Here is a 22,291-nt window from a genome sequence, read left to right as displayed (position 1 = left end):
CTAGAGCACATCTAATGCTACCCCAAATCAACACCACATCCCCAACAACTAACTTGGGATGGTCCCCTTGAGTCAGATTGTGAGTTTCTAGGCAAGGAACTTCGTCCTCTTGTGCTACTTCCTCTCGCATTTCTTCCTCTATTAGAAGTTCCTCGAGATTTCCATGGAGATTAGAGCAACAACCAGTGCAGGCTACACAGAGCCTAGTGAAGTCAGTGCAGAGGCCAGAGGGACTGCGTCATCCACGCAAAGGCTGCTGGAATGAGGCAGAGGGTCCCAGAGGCTACGCAGTTCCTTAGACGGCTGACGCATAGGGTCCTGGGGTTGACGCAAGTCGGCAGAAGGTTGACGCCAAGGCCAGAAGGGCCAACGCTGAGCTTCAGTGGTGTTGGAGAGGGTTTCATGGGACAGGTTTTTTGAATACCTGTTTCCGGATATAGAGGTATTGCTGGCGTGTATTTTTCTTTGTCGGGTGAGCCGGCTAGGCACACAATTGTACTGAGATAAACTGCATAATAATATAACCCTATGAATAGCTGCACCAGTTTCCCGCATTGGGTTTTCCAGGGACATTTGTCCAAAAATAACGATGTCACTTGTGTGCTTGTTTTCTTTGAGTTGATGATCTGTAGATGTTGTGACTGTATTGTGTTTATTTTGGTATTTAAATATATTAAATAACTTGTTCGAATTTAAACAAGTAGAAGAAATAAACCAGCAGAATACAAATTAATTTTCTAACGGATAGACTTAGCAAAATCAACATGTGGAAGAGAAATTCATATATTTGAGACACATTTCTGTGTGGTGGACTAGCTTCCGAAAGCACTACTTTCTTGTGGTTATGTGAGCCATCTGTGGTACATTTCTCTGTGACATACAAACCTCCTCAGGCACAAAACTCTATGATTATGCAGGCTCTTTGAGGAAGTGAGATCAAGGACTCTGAGGCAACGGGATTATGGACAATATGAGGCATCTTATCTCTATAGTATGTGGCATCTAAGGACAGGCATGTGACATTTTTTCGACAAATCTATGAAGGGCTGACTTAGCACTTGGGAAAGCTTACTAGTTAGTTTATCGATGACTTGGATTTCTCTTGCTGACTAAAGATTCTATAAGGATAGGATTATTGGGCGTTCCCTTGGTCTCTGGCCTAATTTCTAGTGTCTCTTGTCTTTATGTGCATTGTACTTGTATAATTGCTTGATGACCTAATGAATGAAGTAAATATTAAATGAAAAACATGTATGAAAGTTACAAGTAACTATCATGATTAGAAATTCTTGTTTGCAAATGAATTTGAACACTTAGGAAAATTCGTTAATTAAATTAGATTAATTGAGGTAAATCGATTTTGTTCTAGTTCTAGAAAAGTCATGAGAAGGGTTCAATATTATCTTAGCCATCGATTGGGATTAGATCGTAGTCGCTAGTTGTTCAATGAGAGATTATAAGAGAAAATCAATGGGGCTTTTGGAGACACAAGGGGTTCGAATTACCTAGTTGCAGTGAGAGCAAGGGAGACACCAAAAAAAGGGTTTCAACAGAGAAGATTGAGGAGAGCATTTTTGGAGGAATTTTTTTAGTTGATTTCTAGTTTCCAGTGAGAGGAAGGAGGTCGAATTCATCAACAAAAGAGAGGCCAAATCTGGTGGTGCAAGTAACCAGTTTGCCAATGCGTGTGACAAAGGGGCTTGATTTAGTTTCCAATGGTCGGATCATCTCCTGGAGGAAGTGTGAGTTGGTCAGACGAGTTGCTAGAGGTAGATTTGCTTGCAAGATAATTTCCCGAGGATTGTGCAAGTGATTGGAGCAGCGAGTGCAAGTTGTAGGAAGGAGTGTGAATAGCACAGATAGGTCGAGATTTTCTGTAGAGGGAGACTTTGTGGTTTCTAGGTCGATTTGGCGAAGAGAAAATAATTTGTCAGAGCTTTGCCAATGAAAGGCAAGCAGATTGTAATTCTCAATTTTTTATGAAGATTAATAATAAAACCCCCATCTGCAAAATGGTTTTCCCCACACTGAGGTTTTTCCAAGGACATTTTTCCAAAAATATCAGTGTCAAAATTTTATGTGTGTGCATTATTTTCTCTGTTCTTGTTATTATTTGTTAAAATTGCAGTAGTGATTTTATTCAATATTAGTCGTAATTAATTTCTGAAGAAAAATAATCTACAATAGATAGAAGAATAATTTCCAATTGCTGCAATTAAGGAAATTTCACACCAAGATCTAGTCTCTAGGTCCTAGAGATCTTTCCATAAGAAAAGTTATTTTCTATTAAGCCTTGAATCTTGAAATCTAGTGGTTTTAGCAGCAAATTGATTCTCTATTTCCATCTCTATATGGGTTGGTTCACTAGATCCTATCGAGATCTTCTACGCGAGAAATTCCAACAAGGGAGCGCAGTGCCTAATTCCAGTGCTTCTCAAATACTTTTCAGAATGAAAGGACTACATATTTTAAATAAGAAAGGAGAAGAAATAATATAACAGACCAAAAAAATTTCACACTCTAAGATTATGCTTTCCCTATAGAATCTGTGAAAATTTTATCACTACAGTAATTGATTTACTTTTCCTACTTATTCCACGATAAGTTATTTATGGAATCACTTCAATAAATATTAAAATAAATACTGCTGCAAATATCACACTGTAATATAGAAATAAACATATGCACAAGAATTAACACATTGACACTGTTGTTTTGGACTAATGTCCCTGGAAAAACCCAATGTGGGAAAACCAATGCAGCAAAGGAGGATTTTATTATTCAGCAATTTTCTAGTACAACAGGGTGCCAAACTGGCTTACCCACAGATAAACAAATTCGTCAGTGCTTTTTCTGAACCCAGCGTCAGCCCTGCTGACCTCTGTGTGGCCTGAAACCCTCTGCGTCAGCCTACTAAGGCTTTGCGCAGCCTCTCTGGCTCTCTGTGTCACTCCTGTAGCCTCTATGTGGATGATGCAGGCCCTTCTAGATTTGCTTCTACCTCTCTCTGCTTTTGCGCTAATCTCTCGTCTCTCTATTCCATACTTGCTGCCTCTTGGTTGCTCACTAGACCACTGGTTCAATTTCTTAGCTAACCCCGCTCTGGAAATTGAACTAACTGGTCTCCCTCAATTTGTTCTCCAAGTGACCCTCAAGCCTCCTCTTATACTTTTCTTGTTGACAAATCAACGGCCGAGATTAAGTCCCTAATCAACAACTAAGATTAGATCTGGCTTGATCCATGACTTTTGGACCATTCTAACACAATTTTATATTAATACAAGTTAATATTTTATTTCCCCTGAGTTTAGACTTAGGGACTCCATTAAAAATATTAATTATTTTTATATCTCCCAAACTGTTTAGAATCTGCCCAAACCCTTTCTGGGTATTGGAGATCTCATGTGCCTTAGCGTCTCCACCAAGTTTTGTGGCTAGAGCACATCCGATGCTACCCAAATCAACACTCCCTCTTACCGAGGACTGTGCTCTGGCAATACTCCTCACTGAGCATCACTCTAATCATCCGGCATTGGTTCCTATGCCGATGCTAAGCCTTCTTTCTTGTTAAAATTGGCAATTAGGGCAAACTTCATGTGAGTCATCTTATTCATGGCTGATAATATTTTTATTAGATTCCTCTCGTCGAGAGGTGTAGGATTGATATAAAGATCATCCGATTCCGATAAGTATTCATGGAGATATGAATTTATTTTGATTATGGAATTATTATCAAGCTGACCTACAACTCATGTAGGCTCAGAAGCCCAACAGTCGCCTCTATTCAAACACTAACTTTGTGTATAAATACAGGAGGACTTTTCCTCATTTGGACTCACTTATATCATCACATCTCTGCGCAGAAAAGAGTCTCTTCTCTACTGTGCAGAGAAGGGTCTCTCCCTCACACATGTGAAGCCGAAAGCTATTGAAATTGAAGCTACAACTGCAGAAGTAAAGATTGACCTGCATGCACTAGAGGATTTCCTCATCTAAACTACGTTGTAGGTTTGTCTGAACCTCCTCTGAAAGCCGCAACTTTTGGTGGTGGAATCAAGTCAATCCGACGGACGGTTTGCAAGATATCAACTGCCCTAGTTTGAAGCCAGAAGCTGCTGAAACTGAAGCTGCAACTACAAAAGTAAAGATTGACATGCATGGACTAGGAGATCTCCTCATCTAAACTACGCTGTAAGTTCATCTGAATCTCCTCTGAAAGCCGCAACTTTTGGTGGTGGAATCAAGTTAATCTGACAGACGGTTTGCAAGATGTCAACTGCCCTAGTTTGAAGTTGGAAGCTGCCGAAATTGAAGCTGCAACTGCAGAAGTAAAGTTTGACCTGTGCGGACTAGAAGATCTCTTCATCTGAACTACGTTGTAGGTTCATCTGAACCTCCTCTGGAAGCTGTAACTTTTGGTTGTGGAATCAAGCCGATCCGACGGTCGGTTTGTGAGATATCGTCTGCCCTAGTTTGATGATGAAGCCGCTAATGCTGATGCTGCTGATCTAGGGTTTGCTATTGCTGATATGAATCAAATTTATTGTACTATTTCTCTCTACTGAATTATTGAAGATAAAAGAAGATTTGATCAAATGGTTTCCCCACACATTGTGGGGTTTGTACCTGGCTAGCCGCCACATCTTGTGTCTCTTGTCTTGGCTTGTTTTATGTCGATCGTTTAATGTTCTATCTGCACTTTACTTTATGTACATGTGATTGCTAATCTGTGGAATATAATAAGGAAAAGAAGTAAACTGTTATAAGCATAGAACATACCATGACCTAACACTGCCCAACATCCTCTACACTATTGTATCTTGTATTGTTGCCCATGGTTCTGCCACTGCTGCATCTGTACGACTACTCCCTCTGCATTTGTGTTGTTGCAGATCCTTTCTCCCAACACTGCATCTGCACTGCAACTCCCTCGCCATTCATGATGTTAACACACTCATTTCTACTTCTGAATGGGGTTCTTTACCATCCCCATATTTTCCCAGAAGTAGTCAAATTTTGACTTTCCAAGGGCCTTGGTGAGAATATTTGCCACCTGTTCTCCTGTTGGAGTGTAGCTCAACTGTACAACTCCTCGTTGGACACAGAGTCTGACAAAGTGACCTCGGATACCAATATGCTTTGAACTATCATGAAACACTGGATTCTCATAGAGTTTGATGCAACTCTGGTTATTGCACATGATCCTGGTCGCCTCCATATTTCTTCTGAATAGGTTCACCAACAGTTTTCTAAGCCATATGGCTTCACACAAAGCTGTGCTTGCTGCCATATATTATGCCTCAGATGAGCTCAGAGCCATGAACTTCTGTTTCTTACTGCACCAGGAGGTCATTCCTGATCCAATGTTGAAACAGTATCCAAAGGTACTTTTTCGATCCACTGAACTTCCTGCCTAATCTGCATCAGTAAATCCACTCAACCTAATATCCTTGCCCTTGGTGTATAAGAGCCCATAATCAACGGTTCCCTGTAAATACCTGAGAACATGTTTGACTCCTACCCAGTGTGCCCTCTTTGGTTCCACCATGAAATGACTGAGGGTGTTGAAAGTGTAGCAAATATCTGGCCTGGTATTGACCAGATACATCAAGGACCCTATGAGCTGCCAGTAAAGGGTGGGATCGACATCCTTGTCTTCTAATGCATCAATCTTCTTCCAGTTGGTGATCATTGGCGTAGCCATAGGTCTACAGTGTCCCATCTCGAATCTTTTCAGGATTTTTGTAGCATATGTCCCTTGCCCAAGGAAGATTTCTCCTCTCTGCTGCCAAACTTCCAACCCTAGGAAGTAGTGCATTCTTCCCAATTCCTTCATATCAAACTCTGTGGCTAGAATCTTCTTGTAGTCCTCAATGAGTCTCGATGATCCTCTCAGAAAGAGATCATCCACATATAATACTAAGCTAAGCGGCTCATTTTCTATGGCCAGATAGTAGAGATTCGGATCCGTGTCACTCTTGACAAACCCCATCTTCTGGAAGTAGCCATCTATTCGACCATACCATGCTCTCGGTGCCTGCATCAGCCCATACAAGGCTTTCTTTAGTCTGCATACATGAGACTTCTTCTCATGAGTTTCAAAGCCCTCTGGTTGTTCAATGTATACAACTTCTTCTATTATCTCGTTCATAAATGTCGTCTTGACATCCATCTGATGAATCTCCTATCCCATTTGGGTTGCAAGACATATCAAGGTCCTAATAGATGTATACCTGGCTACCCGGGCGAAGGTTTCCTCATATTCAATCCCTTCCTTTCTGGAGTACACTTTGTCTTGTTCCCCATGGTGATCTGAAAGTTCATCTTCTCTTCTCGATATTCTGAGAAACACTCCCTAATTCCTGTCATATGCCACAAGGCTCCACTGTTTATATACCATAATTTTGATGATGCAGCACTAGTCATGCATGCCACTTCTTCTTCTCCAGCCTGGAAGCCAACATAGAGAATTTGAAATCTCTCTCTCGCTTGTGCCATTTTCTGAAAATCTGCTTGAGTCCCCTGAGGTGGATGCCTCTGCATCATGTTCTCGACCCATGACTGATTTTCCCTTTCTGTCTCTGATTACTTGCTCTGATACCATGTGAAAATTCTATCACTGCAGTAACTGATTTACTTTTACTAATTATTCCACCGTAAGTTATTCATGAAATCACATCAATAATATTAAAATAAATACTGCTGCAGATATCACACCGTAATACAGAAACAAACCCAAAGTGGGAAAATCGGTGTAGCAAGGGAGGATTTTATTATTCAGCAATTTTCTAGTACAACAGGGTGCCAAACTGGCTTACCCACAGATAGACAAATTCTTCAGCACTTCTTCTGAACCTAACGTCAGCCCTACTGACCTCTGCATGGCCTGAAACCCTCTGTCAGCCTACTGAGGCTCTATGCAGCCTCTCTGGCTCTTTGCATCACTCTTGTAGCCTCTGTGTGGTGATTATTTTGTAGAATACCAGGCCTATGGGCAGGAGTTCAGGGAGGCTCTCTCATTTAGAGAATTTGTTCAGCTCCAGCGGGATAGTAGACCTTTTGACCATCACAGAGGGTACTGACATTATCATGATGGTGACACCCACCGTGCAGCTAGTAGATTCCATTTGCCTACGTTTAATGGTTCATCAAACAGTTCGGCAAAGTCTTGGGTGGAGAAGCTGGACATTTACTTCCAGCTTAACCAGATGTCGGAGATGGAGGCCATCAAGGTGGCGACATTACATTTGGATGGTGAGGCCCAATACTAGTGGTTCCATGGGATGGTTACACTCGGACACTCCACAGTGACGACATATGCCGAGTTCATCAAGAGATTGATGGAGAGGTTTGACCGGAGGGATGCAGAACAACACTTTGTGGAGCTGACGAGGCTCAAACAGAGTGGGAGCCCAGAGACCTACATTTCAGATTTCTTGAGGGTTTCAGTGATGGTGCCAGATCTATCCGCGGCACAGAGGATCTACATGTATGTTGAGGGGTTAACAGAGCCACTTCAGGGTCTAGTAAAATCCGCTAGACTAACCACCCTTCAGGATGCTATTAGCAGGACCCCAGACTTACATGATGTCTTACCGAGGACCTAGACACCTTACCCCTAGCAACAGGCTTTTCAGCCTAAGGGGAAGGATGTGAGGATTCTGCCTCCGAAGGGGAATCCAGGACGAGTACAGATTGATGATGATGCTTGGAGGGAGTTGAAGAAGAAGTGGTTTCACCTGTCAGGAGTCATGGGCACTGGGACATAGATGTGCTGCTGGCAAAGCACATTTTATTGAGGTCTTCTCCGAGAGCAGCAGGGAAGAGGATGAGGAGGATGATGTGGATGCAGGAGGTAGTCATGCCGCGCAGGATCGTTTGCCACGTCCACCAGCAGCAGCAAGTGGTGCAGCTTTTGCACCTACCGGAGGGGCCCTTGTAGCATTGCGAGGAGTTCTCAAGTATTTGACGCTGCGCGTATGAGGGACAGTATGTGGCCAGCGGGTATCAGTTTTGGTTGACAGTGGGGCAACCCACAACTTCATCGATGCACAGATGGTTGAGCAGAGAGGTATACAAACAGAGAGCTTCAATGGCTTTTCAGTTTTGGTCCCAGGAGATCAGACCATGGTGTGTGCTCGTTATGTTCTAGAGTTATCAGTGACGATGGGCACCTACACACTAACTGACCACTCTTTTGTGGTTGATATTCTAGACACCAACATGATATTGAGTGTTCAGTAGCTTATCACTCTAGGGAAGGTCACGACAGATTGGAAGACCCTAGAGATGGAGTGGGATGATGAGAAGACAAGGAGGCATGAGAAGATACGGGGACAACACACATATCTGCCTCAGACTATTTCGGCTCATCGGATGGAGGCAGTCTTTCGAAAGGGAGACGTAGAGTGGGCAATGGAGCTGCGTGCATCAGAGGCAGGGACTACAGGGCAGACAGTGCACCCAGAGATACAGTCCATCCTTGACCGGTATGCCATTGTATTTGGGGAGATTTCGCCAGGACAGCCACCGGACCGGGGGTTTGAGCTTGAGCAGGGCATACAGGCAGTGATTACTACCCCCTATAGGCATCCCAAGGCCTATCGGGATGAGATTGAGCGAGCCATTTAGGAGTTGCTGGCTCTTGGGCACATTCGGCCGAGCACGAATCCTTTTGCTTCTTCCGTGGTGTTGGTGAAAAAGAAGGACGACACATTGAGGATGTGCATTGACTACAGGGCCCTAAACAAGAAGAGCCTGAAGAGCAGGTACCCCATACTCAGGATCGATGAGTTGAGAGGAGCCCTGTTCTTCTCAAAGATTGATTTGAGATCTGGGTACCATCAGATTCACGTGAGGAAACAGGACATTCCCAAGACAGCCTTCAGGTGTCACTATGGGCACTTTGAGTTTTTGGTGATGCCCTTCGGGCTAACCAACGCCCCAGCTACATTCCAGTCTTGCATGAATCACATTTTCCGCAGTCACTTGAGGAGGTTTGTGTTGGTATTCTTTGATGATATACTCATTTACAACAGGACTTGGGAGGAGCATCTCCAACACATTGAGAGAGTGTTGTGCATCTTGGAGGAGTAGCAGTTCTATGCCAAGCTCTCCAGGTGTGAGTTTGGACTGACGGAGATGTTGTACTTGGGACACATCATAGGCGTGGACGGAGTGAGAGTCCACGAGGAGAAGATTAGGGCCATTAGAGATGGGCTGAAGCCGAGGAACATGACGGAAGTTCGGGGATTCATTGGTATTTTTACTTACTATCAGAAGTTCGTCAAGAGTTTCTCATAGCTTGCTGCACCCTTGACGGATTTGACGAGGAAGGGGGCATTCAGTTGGTCGGATACAGTGCAGCGAGCCTTTGACAGGCTCAAGGAGGTGATGAGTAGCTGCCCAGTGCTTGTATTGCCAGATTTTTCGCAGCTATTTGTTTTCGAGTGTGATGCGTTAGGAGAGGGGATTGGCGCAGTATTGATGCAGGGAGGTCACCCTATAGCTTTTGAGAGCTGGAAACTCCTTCCGCATGAGAGGTTGCATTCTATATACGACAAGGAGATGCTGGCCATCATGCATGCATTGGCCAAGTTCTGGAAGTATCTAGTGGGTAACAGGTTTAGGGTGAGGACTGATCACAACAGCCTCAGGTTCTTTTTGGAGCAGAAGCAGTTACAGGAGAGGCAGCAGAAGTGGACTAGTAAGATCCAAGCATATGACTTTGACATTGAGTATGTCAAGGGTAAGAAAAACATGGTAGCAGATGCCCTTTCATGTAGACCAGCCACATTGTCTCTTATGAGCTTGGACGCAGACTGGAGGGCTTGACTCTTAGTAGAGTACTCCTAGGACAGATTTGCATGTGAGGTTCTGGATGGGCAGGTGGCGGATGACAGGTACAGGGTGGTCGATGAGATCATCTACTACAGGGACCAGATCTTCTTGACTGAGAGATCTCAGCTGAAGAAGAAGATACTTCAGGCATCACATGATTCACCATTGGTAGGCCATCAGGGGTTTACCAAAACCTACAGGGCCATTAGAGAGAGGTTATCATGGAAGGGCGTCAAGGAGGACGTACTCTAGCATGTCCGAGAGTGCAACGTTTGCCAAAGGAACAAGGGGGAGATGAGCCATCCCGCCAGATTATTGCAGCCTCTTCCTATTCCGTAGGGGAAATGGGAGAGTATTTCGATGGACTTCATCACAGGGTTGCCCATGGTGCAGGGCAAGGATTATATCTTTGTCGTCGTTGATCGGCTGACAAAGTACGCACATTTTTTCGCCATATCGCACACTAAATAGCAGCACAGGTGGCCAAGCTGTTCTTCAAAGACGTCTTCAGGCTACATGGTCTTCCTAAGACCATCATCAGTGACAGGGACAGTCGTTTCATGGGCAGGTTTTGGCAGGAGCTTTTCCGGTTGGTGGGGACGGAGTTGACACCGAGTACCAGTTATCACCCACAGACGGACGGGCAGATAGAGATAGTTAACAAGTGGCTGGAGGGCTACTTGCGTAACTATGTCAGTGGGCAATAGAGAGCATGGCTGAAGTGGCTGCATCTGAGGGAAATCTGCTACAACACTACACATCATATGTCCATCCATATGTCACCATTCTATGCTTTGTATAGATATCATCCTTTATCTTTTGTTGACATGATGTTTGGTGCTAGCAAGGCTCCGAGAGCCAAGATTTGGATCCAAGAGAGTCAGGATATTCTCTGAGCTCTCAAGGATAATATGGCTACAACATAGAACCAACAGAAGCTATATGCTGATAGGGGTTGGGTGGAGAGACAGTTTGAGGTAGGGGACCTGGTCTACCTACGATTACAGTGATACCGACAGTTGTCACTGAAGCCGAAGGGGTCTGATAAGCTCAAGCCCCACTTTTATGGGCCATACAGTGTGATACGCAGGATTGGACAGGTTGCATATGAGTTGGAGCTGCCCCAAGGCAACAAGATTCATAACATTTTTCATGTATCATGCCTAAAGAAGGCATTGGGGCAGCATGTGACAGTGACAGATGAGCTATCACGCATGGATGATGAGGGGCATTTGGTGTTGCAGCCAGAGGCTATTATTGATACTAGGGGGAGGCGCTTGCGGAGCAGGGCAGTGCAGGAATTCTTGGTGAGGTGGAACGATTTACCGGATGAGGATGCCACTTGAGAGCGAGAAGATCTTGCAGCGTCCATCACTTCAGTTGCTTGAGGACAAACAACATTTTGCCGGGGGTGACTATAATATTCCTAATTAGCCATGGCTAATTGGAATATTCGATTTTGCTTAATTTTTCCTTCTATAGCGATTTATAAATAAAAAGGTGAGGAGAGGGGGACATACTCCATGAATAAAGACACTCCCTAGTAGCACAATGTTGTAACTTAAAAGGTGAGCCAGTGGGGCCAAAGAACCACGTAGACACTTGCAGTGACTGCGCAGATGATGAGAAACACGTGGCAAGTGGAAAGCTACGTTGGAGGAGGTGAGCTTTGGGATTGAGAGAGGCCAAAGCTATAAAGGAGAGAGGAGCCTCCTCATTTTGGCATTCGATTATGTACATTTGAGCTAGTCACTTCGACTTAGAGCACATTGGCTGTTTAGCTAGTCTGCAACACTGTCTAGTGCATTGAGTGTCTCTGTTCGGAGATCTCACTGTTAGCCCTGGGGGACTTCGAGTGCCTGCTCAGGCAAGGTATTTCCATCAGTATTTTTGCAGTAGTTTCATTAGCATCTTGGCAGGAGGATTGAGCTTCTTGGATGACTACGCAGTCTTGAAAGGGATGACACAGTTCTTTCTGGCAGGAGTTCAGGATTGAGGTTTTGCAGGGGGATTTGTGCTGGGAGGTTGAGCAGGGGATCAGACCTTGCACATTGGAGGATTTTGGCTGAGTTTCAGGCAGAGTTGTGGTGGGTTTATTTCAGTGGCAGCGCAGAGCCTTGAGGGATTGCGTGGGTCCTCAAGGGGGCGATTTTCGGGGGTTGGCCATTTCATAAAAGCTTTCTGGGTTATTCTGGGTTTCTTGAGTAGAATCTGGTTCCATAGTTTCAGCATTTTCTGAGGAGGGGAACATCCCCAAATCCTCATTTTATTTCCAGCAGCAGCAGCAGCACGACAGTACTGCAACAGCTTGGACGCAGTTCAGAGAGAGGCGATTCCTTTGCTATTCAGAGTTTATTTCTTCACTTGCCTTGTGCAAGTCGAGGTGCCATCTTTCTGATCACCTCCTGTACTCATTCTATTACTCAGTATAATAAAATGGCTTAGCATTTCTCTCTGCATTTCTTGAGTATCTGCTTATATCTCATGGTTATATTGTTATATGTTGCACCATTGTTATTTTCATCACTTTGAGCTTCCCGGTTATTATATCATTTATACGTATTTGGTTGGAGTTTACTGGGGTTTGGGGAATATCTCGGAAACGGGATATTACACTCTGACCCTGTTTGCTTGTTATAAGATTCTTGCTTCGCATACCAGTAAGAGTTTTGACATCAACAAAAAATACAATGGTATAACATGTATTTCAAACAAAAAAAAATATAGCAGCAGGCATTTTCATTTTATTTGTTTCTGCAAATTGTTTCTTTTTTGTAGAGTTTTTTTTTACATATTGACTCATGATGATAAACTTTGTTAAATGTTGAACTAACCTTGTTCAAAAAATGTTTCAAAATAGAGATGAAATCATTCATTCTTCATATGCACTCAATATGGTTATATTAAGAGAATCCATTTCCTTGTTAGAAATACAAAATCGTTATTTAGCTGCATAAGCACATTTGTTTTCAGTGGACATGGAGTAGCTATATGTATTTAACTTGTTTTATGCAATTATTATATAAATAAATTCATAGAATTATTCTATAAGCTGAAAATGATCTCTTACAAACATTACTCATGTAGTTAAATTCTGTCAAATTTTGACCTTAATAAAATTATAATTACTGGGACAGAAGTATCCTAAATTATGTTTCTGACAATGGCATTCAAAGTTGCACCAATAGATGGCCTTAATAATTCCTCCACTTTATCCAAATTGCAGCTTGGGTAACAATTAGGAAAGCATGCCAGCAATCATTATCTCGCAATGACCTTTAGCATTTTTTGCATCAACTGCTGTCCCTCAATGCATATTACCCTCAATATATGCTACTGATCGTTAATTCAGATTTTCAAGTTTCAACGAAGTACCTGTCATTGTCTAGACATTTTTCTAACTCTTGAGATAGCCGTATGCTTGGACCAGCTCAAAATGTGACAAAAGAAGCACATATTCAAATTGTTTTGCTGATTAAAAAAGTGCATGGCAAACAAACAGTATCATTAGGTGCATCAATCCCATCTCGCAGCAAGTTTCTCTCTTGCACAAATTTAATCACACAAAAGAGCTGTTATCTTGTCCTCATGCAGCCTAAAGAAGTTCTCTAGATGGAATCAATGAAAGCCCCTCACTAGCATCATATATTTTTCCTAGAAGGAAGCCCTGACTAGTCATAAGAGTGTCTCATCTATTTCATGAGTCAATCTGATTTCCAATTCATCACCAACATGCATTGTGCCTGTTATCCATTCTTCCTAGCCTTCCTCAGATGATAATCTCTTACCTTGACTAGGAAGGTTCTGGTTTGTAATTCTTCCATTTTGTATGTCAGTTTTATTTATGAGTTGAATCTGAGGTACTCCCCTGTTTCTTGTATTTTATATATGAAGGTCCTTGGAACAGCTGGCATGCCCCTTCATGGAATTGAGGTGAAAGTTGTAGACCCAGAAAGCGGTGCCACTCTAAAGCCTGGGGAAAAGGGCCTTATCAAAGTCCGTGGGCCACAGCTCATGAAAGGATACTACAAGGTAAAATGACTCAACTTTCAATCATCTTCATTTGTGGGCAGTGGGCACCTACTTGGAATATTAACCCAAGAAAATTTTCTTCTCAGCTTTCTTTTCCAGTTCTTTTGGCTGTGTTTCTATGCTATTAATTTATAGTTTAGCATCAGATAAGAATTCGAGTAATATTTAACATATGAAGTTCTTAGAATACTTGTGTGCTATGATTCTGTAGTCCCTAGTGTCACATATTGACCCCAAATTTCTAGCACATGAATTCATTTTGGTTGCACAGATTTTTTCTTCATATTCAATCTTTGAATTTCTTGCTGCTTTATTTCTTTTCTGTCTTGTTAAAAGATACTCCGACTTTCCTTTTTTTGTTTGGGGGAGGGTTGTGGTGAAAATGTTACTTATATCAATACAAAGGAAACAATACAACAAAAGAGCACATACAGAAGGAACTCAAATCTACTTAATCTGGAAGTTTATGTTTAAAAATAAAGACGTCATGTTAAATGGATATTTTGTTTTCATAAGCTGTTTAAAAGGTACATGATGGTTCAATCTTCTAATTATGGAAAACAAAATCTATAGGAGAGATTTTTCTTAAGACATTATGTGATCCTGTAAGGGTGAAAGAAGTTCTCCTATTAAAGAAGTCTTCCTAGATTTATGATAGTGGTCACAACCTTGGCATACATTTTTGGCCATCTTAACACAGAAAGACTTTATAACTAGAAAATAATTATTTCCTCCTTCACCTTCTCCAAACTTCCAAAGGAGTCAACTTTCCCAAGCAGACTTCTTTCTCATTTTGTTTGTAGTCATTCAATGACTAGGGATTCACTCAACTCCTTTCTTCCACATGCATCAACTATCATGTAGATCGATCTCTCATTAAAGCACACAAATATTTGCTTTGCTCTTGATGGGCTTGCAATAGGTTCCCATCATATAGTTATGCCAGCACCATTTTTTTTCTGCCTGCCTGAAGGTCCATTTGAAGCTCAGAAAAAGGATTTCCAAATTCCAGGATCCCTTGGAGCAGAGTCAAAACATTTGTTTGTAGAGCCTAAACCTTTTTGTGAGATGAGAGATGATGAGGTGGATGCCTTCATGTGAAGGCAGGATCTTGCCTTTGCCTTCATTGCTACCTTCATGTATATTTCTCGCCTTTGCATTCATGTGCTGGTTTAGCCTTTAAGGGGGAAGCAGACCCTGATGAACATGCATTGGACTTAAGTATCTTCATTGCCTTATAATTATTTATAGTTATTAAAAAGCATCAACAAAAGGGTCATTATGAACCTACTTTAAATACTTCTCCCCTTCCACCTTGGAATGCAGAAGAGGATAAAGAAATCAATTGAATTTTCAGATTTTGTTTTTTTCCTATGTATGGATTGTCATAGTGTCTTCAGTGCATCTATTGGATTGTCAATCAGAACATCTCCTATTGTACATGCGAACCCTTTACACTCATTGTATTGTTTTGAGCTTGTTTCTTTCTATTCAATAATTAGTGTGATGAGATTGCAGTTCTGGTTTTCTTATTTCAGCAAAGTAGTTGGTAGTTGTTAAGTATGTAAGATATTAACATATTTATAGTAGCGATTTCATTTTGAGTAGTTATTGTTTCTTTTCATCAGAATGACATAATTGCAGAAAATGCCAAACCAACATTACCCATTTCTCCAAAGAAAGATAAGCTGAAAGCCTTGTTGGAAGATTACATCCTCAGTTCAAGTTTCAATACATTAGTAGGGTTCTTAGTGGAGTATTTGGCATAAGAATTCGAACCCTGGAAACTTGCCAAACAATTTTGGCACTGTTGTCGAAGATATGTGCCTCACAACTATTGGAAGCATCAAATGAGCATAACACAAATAAGATGATGTAAGATGATTTTATTAATGTCTGTTGATGTGAGTAGCATCAGAAGGTCTTCTACAATTGTTTGGTGTCTTAGCATGTGAGGACATTATTTGCCTCTTCTAGTTATTTTTAGTTATTTTTTCCTAAGTTAGGAAAAGTACAATAATTAAAGTCAACTAATTATTGTGCACTATTGGGTTATTTTCTTAGGATAAATAATTTAATTATTTAGGTGACTTAAAAATAATCTCAACCCTTGATCTTCAAGATGTTTCTAGAGGGGAGACTGGGGTTAGAGATTTGGACTCAATGAAGATTATAAATGGAGTCTAGCGATGGAGGTGAAGGCACTGCAAAGAGCACAAGTTTGTGAGTGAGTCATCACAAGAGAGAGCGATTCTCTCTGCAATGTGAGTGCCTCAGTGACCAATGCATAGAGGAGGAGAAGTACGAGTGGGTTTGAGTGAATCCAGAAGGGCCGAGTTGGAGGAGATTACAGGGCTGAGTTGACGAAGGGAGATCAAGTTTGTCTGGAGGAGGTTGAGTTACTAAAGTGCTAGGGTTTTTTCAGTGCGCATTAGTGGCAAGGCATAGCTCGAGTTGTTGGAGGGTGCAAATATGATTGTTGGAGGCCGATTTCTTCAAAACGATTTCATTTGGAGGACGATTTCCTTGAGGTTGATTTACTTGGGCCAAATTCATTTTGAGGGAGCCGAGTTGCAGGTTCCAGATTGTATTTTTCCTTGTATCTTTGTGGGTTGAAAAACCTAGATTTTCCAGATAATGAAATGATGGAGAATTATTTATGGGTTAATTAATTTTGCAATGTGTGATTGATCTCTTTGGTTTATTTTTGTTGCATATTTCTAACTCTAGAAGTTAAAGATACTAGTGATGTTATTTTTCGGTGATTCATTTGTTATTTGGGTAAATAAATAATAAACCGAGGATAAATTAAATTCTCGCGAGAAAATAACTTTGTCTAGTATTAGAAATTTAACATGGTATTAGAGAAATCTAGAAGACTCTGAAAGAGAGATCTGAGATCACGAGGGTTTGCAGCAAAGGTTTTTTCCTTTTTGTAGCAGCAAAATTATTTCTAAACAATTTTGCAGCTAGCTTTTGTGGTCGTGGTTGATCTACGAAGATGGCATCATTAAACAATTTGAGATATGAAGACAAGTTGGATGGGATATCAAATTTCAACCCTTGGAAGGAGTGAATTACCCGGATTCTAAAGATGAATGATCTTTGGGATTTAGTAAGTAGAGATGTGTAGGTTCCTTCAGATCCGATACAAGCAGTAGAGCATAGAACCAAGGATATGAAAGTGAGTTGCATAATTCTGGATGGTTTGAGAGATCATATAATCCTCACATATCAGGGAAGGACACTAGTAGACAAATGTGGGTGGCTCTGATCGGTCTTCATCAAAGTACAAATGAGAATAGAAAATGGTGCTACAGGAAATTTTAAGCATCATCAAAATGAGATAATCAGATACTGTGACTTCCTATCTCGCGAGGGTCCAATGGTCTCGTGATGAGCTTGCAACTGTGGCAGAAACTGTGCATGATTCAGAGCTCGTAAAACATTCTTTGAAGGGATGTGTGAAGCAATGGTCCACTTTTGTGGATGGGATTCTTTCTCATCAACACGTTCTTGATTCGAGTCGACTATGGGACAATTTTACCCAAAAGGAGATATGGGAAAATTCATTGACCGGAGGATAGCGAAAGGGCAATGAGGAGAAGGAGAAAGTTGTTCTTGCTACACAAGCAAAAAAAGGGAAAAGCAAAGTCCAAGCAGAACTGGAGTGGAGACGCATCTTCACAGGGAAAGAATGAAAAGGACATGAACAAAGTTAAATGCTTTGCTTGTCATAAGTTTGGGATTTTGTTAGTTAATGTGTTTAGCAAAAATAAGGGCAAGGGTAAGACTGTTGCAACAACTACTGCGCAAATGGAGGAGATGACAAAGAAGTTCAATAAAAACTTTGCCCTAGTATCTTTCCTTTATGGAATTTTCATGAGAGGTGTCTAGTTCATGGACAGTGGAGCTTTTTGTCACATGAAGGGATCACAAGACTTCTTCACTAGTATGACTAGGGGGGGCAAAGATGTAAATATGGAGCTTGGTGACAAGGCCAAAATAAGGGCGAGAGGTGTCAATTAGTGTCTTAGCAAAAATAAGGGCAAGGGTACGACTACTACAACAACTACTCCGCAGATGGAGGTGATGGTAGAGAAGTTCGATAAAAACTTTGCCCTAGTATCTTGCCTTTCTGGAATTGTCACGAGAGGTGTCTGGTTCATGGACAGTGGAACATTTTGTCACATGACGAGATCACGAGACTTCTTCACTAGTATGACTAGGGGGCAGAGACGTAAATATGGAGCTTGGTGACAAGGCCAAGTCTGTAGTCAAGGGCATTGGGAGTATCGAGTTTCAGATGGACTTAGATTGTATCACGAAGGTGACCGAAGTGTTATATGTACCAGGCTTGGAGAAGAATCTCCTTTCAGTTTCGGCCATGGAAGATTCAAGATAGAGCACTGGAGGTCAGCTTTATGGGAGGTGAAGTGATCGTTGGGTAGAAGGGGGGTGATTTTAGCAAGAAGTGGGTGATCAGTGGGAGGGAGGGAGATCTCTATCTATTGTGAGGACAATCGATGAAGGATCTCAGCCATGAGAGTGACATCCAAAGCAAGATGTGGCATAGGAGGATGGAACACCTACACTACAAAACTCTTTCGATGGTGCAGAGGATGGTTACTGGTTTTCCAAAGATCTGGGTGGAGCGGGATAGAGTGTGTAAAGGGTGTGCACTTGCCAAGCAGACCAAGAATGCGTATCCTGTTGATTTTTGGTAGCATCAGATGTTCTCTAGCCATGAAAATTGGTGGAGAGGCTAAAGCACATGAGATCTCCAAGACCTAGAAATGGTTTGGGGAAATTCCACCCGGTTAGAGAGATATTAAAATAAATAATATTTTTAATGGAGTTCCTAAGTCTAAACTTAGGAAAATTAAAATATTAATGGGTACTAATATTAAACTAGGTGAGAATGTTTTAAATGACATGGATCAAGCCAAATCTAATCTTAGCCATTGATTAGAGACTTAATCTCAGTTTTTGAAGACTCAACAAGAAAAGTATAAGAGGAGGCTTGAGGGTCAGTTGGAGATACACCAAGATTGATCAATGAGTTCGATTTTCTGGAGCGGGGTTTGCTAAGAGAAATCAAACAAGCGATCTGAGTTGCAGCGAGGGGCAGTGAGTGCATAGCAGAGAGGCAGAGATAGTGCCGAAGGACCAACGCAAAGGCAGAGGAGGCTACGCAGAGCCAGCATGAGCCACGCAGAGGGCCAGAGTGACTGCGCAAAGGCTAGCAGGGCCTGTGTGGGTGACGCAAAGGGTCAAAGAGCCAGTGCAGAGCAGTAGAAGGCTGACGCAGGGGGCTTCAAAATGACGTAGAGGACAGGAGGGCTGACGCGGAGCTTCAGAGAAGCGTCAGAGAGATTTTTGTGAAGTAGACTTGTTGAATATCTGCTTCCGAAGAGAGGTATTACTGCAATATAGTTATCTCTATTGGGTGAGCCAATTTGGCACCCTAGTTGTATTTAAGAAAGTTGCTTAATAATAAAACCCTCAAAACTGTCGCATCGGTTTTCCCAAGTTGGGTTTTTACAAGGATGATAGTCCAAAAATGTTGGAATTTCTAAGTCTAACTGTTAGAAATCCTTCCTGTACTTTCTGATTTATTTATTCCTACTTGTTTCATTAATTAACAAGTTATTTACCATGTAAATACTGAAAATAAATACAAGTATAGTCTTAACACATACAGATCATCAACTGAAGGAAAAACAAGCACACAAGTGACACTGTTATTTTTGGACTAATGTCCCCGGAAAAACCAAATGCAGGAAAACCGGTGCAACTATTTGAGGGTTTTATTATTAAGCAGCTTTAGAATACAATTTGGGTGCCAGAAATGGCTCACCCAACAAAGAATGCCCTCGGCAGTAGTACCTCTCAGTCGGAGACAGATATTAGCCCCAATCTGCCCCACGAAATCTCCTAGCATCAACCTCTAGGGTCTGCGTCAGCCTCTTTGGCCCAGCGTCAGCCTATTTGGCTCATCGTCAGCCTCTCGGGGCTCTGCGTCAGCCTTTGGAACCTCTGTGTCTCCCACGCTAGCCCTCCTCAGGCTTTGCACAGCTCCTGGCTGCCTCTGTGTGGCCTCTGGCTACTTCTGCGTGGCTTCTAGCTGGCTCTGTGTCAACCCTCTCTCGGCTTCTGCGTTGATGCTCCTAGTACTATCTCTGCCTCTCTGCTACTGTATTCACTGCCCCTCAGCTGCAACTCTGATCACTCCTTCGATTTCCTCAGCAAGACCTGCCCCAAAAATCAAATTCTTGATCAACTTGGTGTGTTCTCCAAGTGACCCTCAAGCCTCCTCTTATACTTTTCTCGTTGACGATTCAACAATTGAGATTAAGTCCCTAATCAACATATAAGATTAAATCTGGTTTGATCCATGACTTTTGGACCATTCTAACTCAGTTTTATATTAATTCACATTAATATTTTATTTTACCTAAGTTTAGACTTAGGGACTCCATTAAAATATTAATTCTTTTAATATCTCTCAAACTAGTTAGATTCTGCCCAAACCATTTTTGGGTATTGGAGATCTCATGTGCTTTAGCCTCTCCACCAATTTTCGTCGTTAGAGCACATCCGATGCTACCCCAAATCAACAAAAAAATAACGTTGTCCCTTGTGTGTTTGTCTATTCTTTCAGTTGATGATCTGTAGATGGTTGAGATTGCATTTGTGTTTATTTTCAGTATTTATGGGCCAGAGAGAGACCAGCGCAGAGGCAAGAGAGGCTCACGAAGGGCCACGTCATCCTACTCAGTCAGGTAGGCTTGACGCAGTTGGCCAAAGGTGCGATTCAACCTTGTAGGGATTGCACAGAGTTGAGAGGCTCAGATTCTTCAGTTGCGGGGGCCTAGGGAGCTATGGGTAGATTGTGGATTGTGAAGCTAGTGGGGTGTTGTTGTTGTTGAAGCAAAACAGTACCTAACGGGACAGAACCAAGGTAAGGGGAGGCGCTACCTAGGCGGATTTCTAGCCAAGAAATCCATATCAGTGTTGTAGGAGCAATGGAGATCGAAGAGGAGCGGTTTGACAGTTAGCAGGAGGATTTCCATAGGGAAATCCAGACTCAAAGGGAGTCGAGGAGAGGATTTCCAGGAGGGAAATCAAGACTCAGAGGGAGTCTAGGAGAGAACTTCCAGGAGGGAAGTAGAGACTCAGAGGGAGTCGAGGAGGAGCGGAGATGGCAATGAACGGATTGAGGGATCAGGACAGGTTAGATAGGGCATCCAACTTTGTCATGTGGAAGGCCAGGATCTTGTCTATTCTAGATAGACATCGCAGTAAGGGCTTCACCTTCAGAACCGTGGCTATCCCAGTCGACTGAGTTGATAACGAAAGGTATGAGGATGCAATGGCCAAGGCAAAGTGCATAATCCTTGATGGGGTCAGGGATCATGTAGTTCAGCATATTGTCGAGAAGAACACAACAAAGGAGATGTGGGATACCTTGACGACATTGTATCAAGGCACTTATGTGTCAAGGAAGATGCTACTAGAGAATCAACTGCAGTTGTATTAGATGCAGAAGGTAGAGCAAATAGATCTATACTTCTGCAGGTTGTAGGAGATTTGAGACCAACTTACTTCCATAGTGTTGATTTGGGGTAGCATCGGATGTTCTCTAGCCACGAAATTTGGTGAAGAGGTTGGGGCACATGAGATCTCCAATACCTAGAAAGGGTTTGGGCAGATTCTAAACAAATCAAGAGATATTAAAATAATTAATATTTTTAATGGAGTACCTAAGTCTAAACTTAGGGAAAATAAGATATTAATGTGTATTAATATGAATTTGGGTTAGAGTGGTCCAAAAGACATGGATCAAGCCAAATCTAATCTTAGCCGTTGATTAGGGACTTAATCTCAGCCGTTGAGATGTCAACAGGAAAAGGATAAGAGGAGGCTTGAGGGTCACTTGGAGAACAGACCAAATGATCATTGATTCTATTCTCTAGAGCGGGGTTTGCTAAGAGAGATAGAATTAGTGATCGGGAGAGTAGCTGAGGGGCATTGAGTACAGAGAAATAGAAAAGGCAGAGATTGTGTTGGGAGAGTAGCGTAGCAGCAAAGGAGGGTGACGTAGAGCCAATAAGGGCTCATGCAGGGCCACGCGGAGATAGCCAAGTGCTGCACAGAGCACCAGAGGGGCAACGCAGCTGATGTAGAGGCTCCCAGAGCTGACGCAAGGCCAAGAAAGGCTGGCGCAGAGCCAGCATGAGATAGAGAGGGGCTGATGCAGTCCAGATTGGGTAGACGTTGGGGTTGCAGAGCAGTTTTGTGCTGAGGAGCTGCCAGAAGGATTTTCCAGGGTTTCAGCCAGGAGATTTCTCACAAAATGTGAGGTATAGCTGCTAAGGAAATTCTCTGTTGGGTAGGCCAGTTTTGGCACCCAGAT

General features: G+C 42.3%; 1 protein-coding gene across 3 annotated transcripts in view; it reads left to right on the top strand.

The window, feature by feature from the left end:
* The window catches only part of LOC149217954 (long-chain-fatty-acid--[acyl-carrier-protein] ligase AEE15, chloroplastic-like), a 447,245-nt gene that overhangs the window by 341,843 nt on the left and 83,111 nt on the right, over positions 1–22,291 (top strand). For all 3 annotated transcript variants that reach the window (XM_089393097.1, XM_089393099.1, XM_089393098.1), the window contains one exon: positions 13,735–13,872. In XM_089393097.1, coding sequence (XP_089249223.1) covers positions 13,735–13,872 — 138 coding nt within the window. The remainder of the gene's footprint in view (positions 1–13,734; positions 13,873–22,291) is intronic.

Source organism: Pinus tabuliformis, chromosome 1_1 (assembly GCF_031772625.1).
Source record: "Pinus tabuliformis cultivar Carrire ecotype Pingquan chromosome 1_1, CPIR1, whole genome shotgun sequence".
Lineage (NCBI taxonomy): Eukaryota > Viridiplantae > Streptophyta > Pinopsida > Pinales > Pinaceae > Pinus > Pinus tabuliformis.
This window is presented reverse-complemented; position numbering and strand designations above follow the sequence as displayed.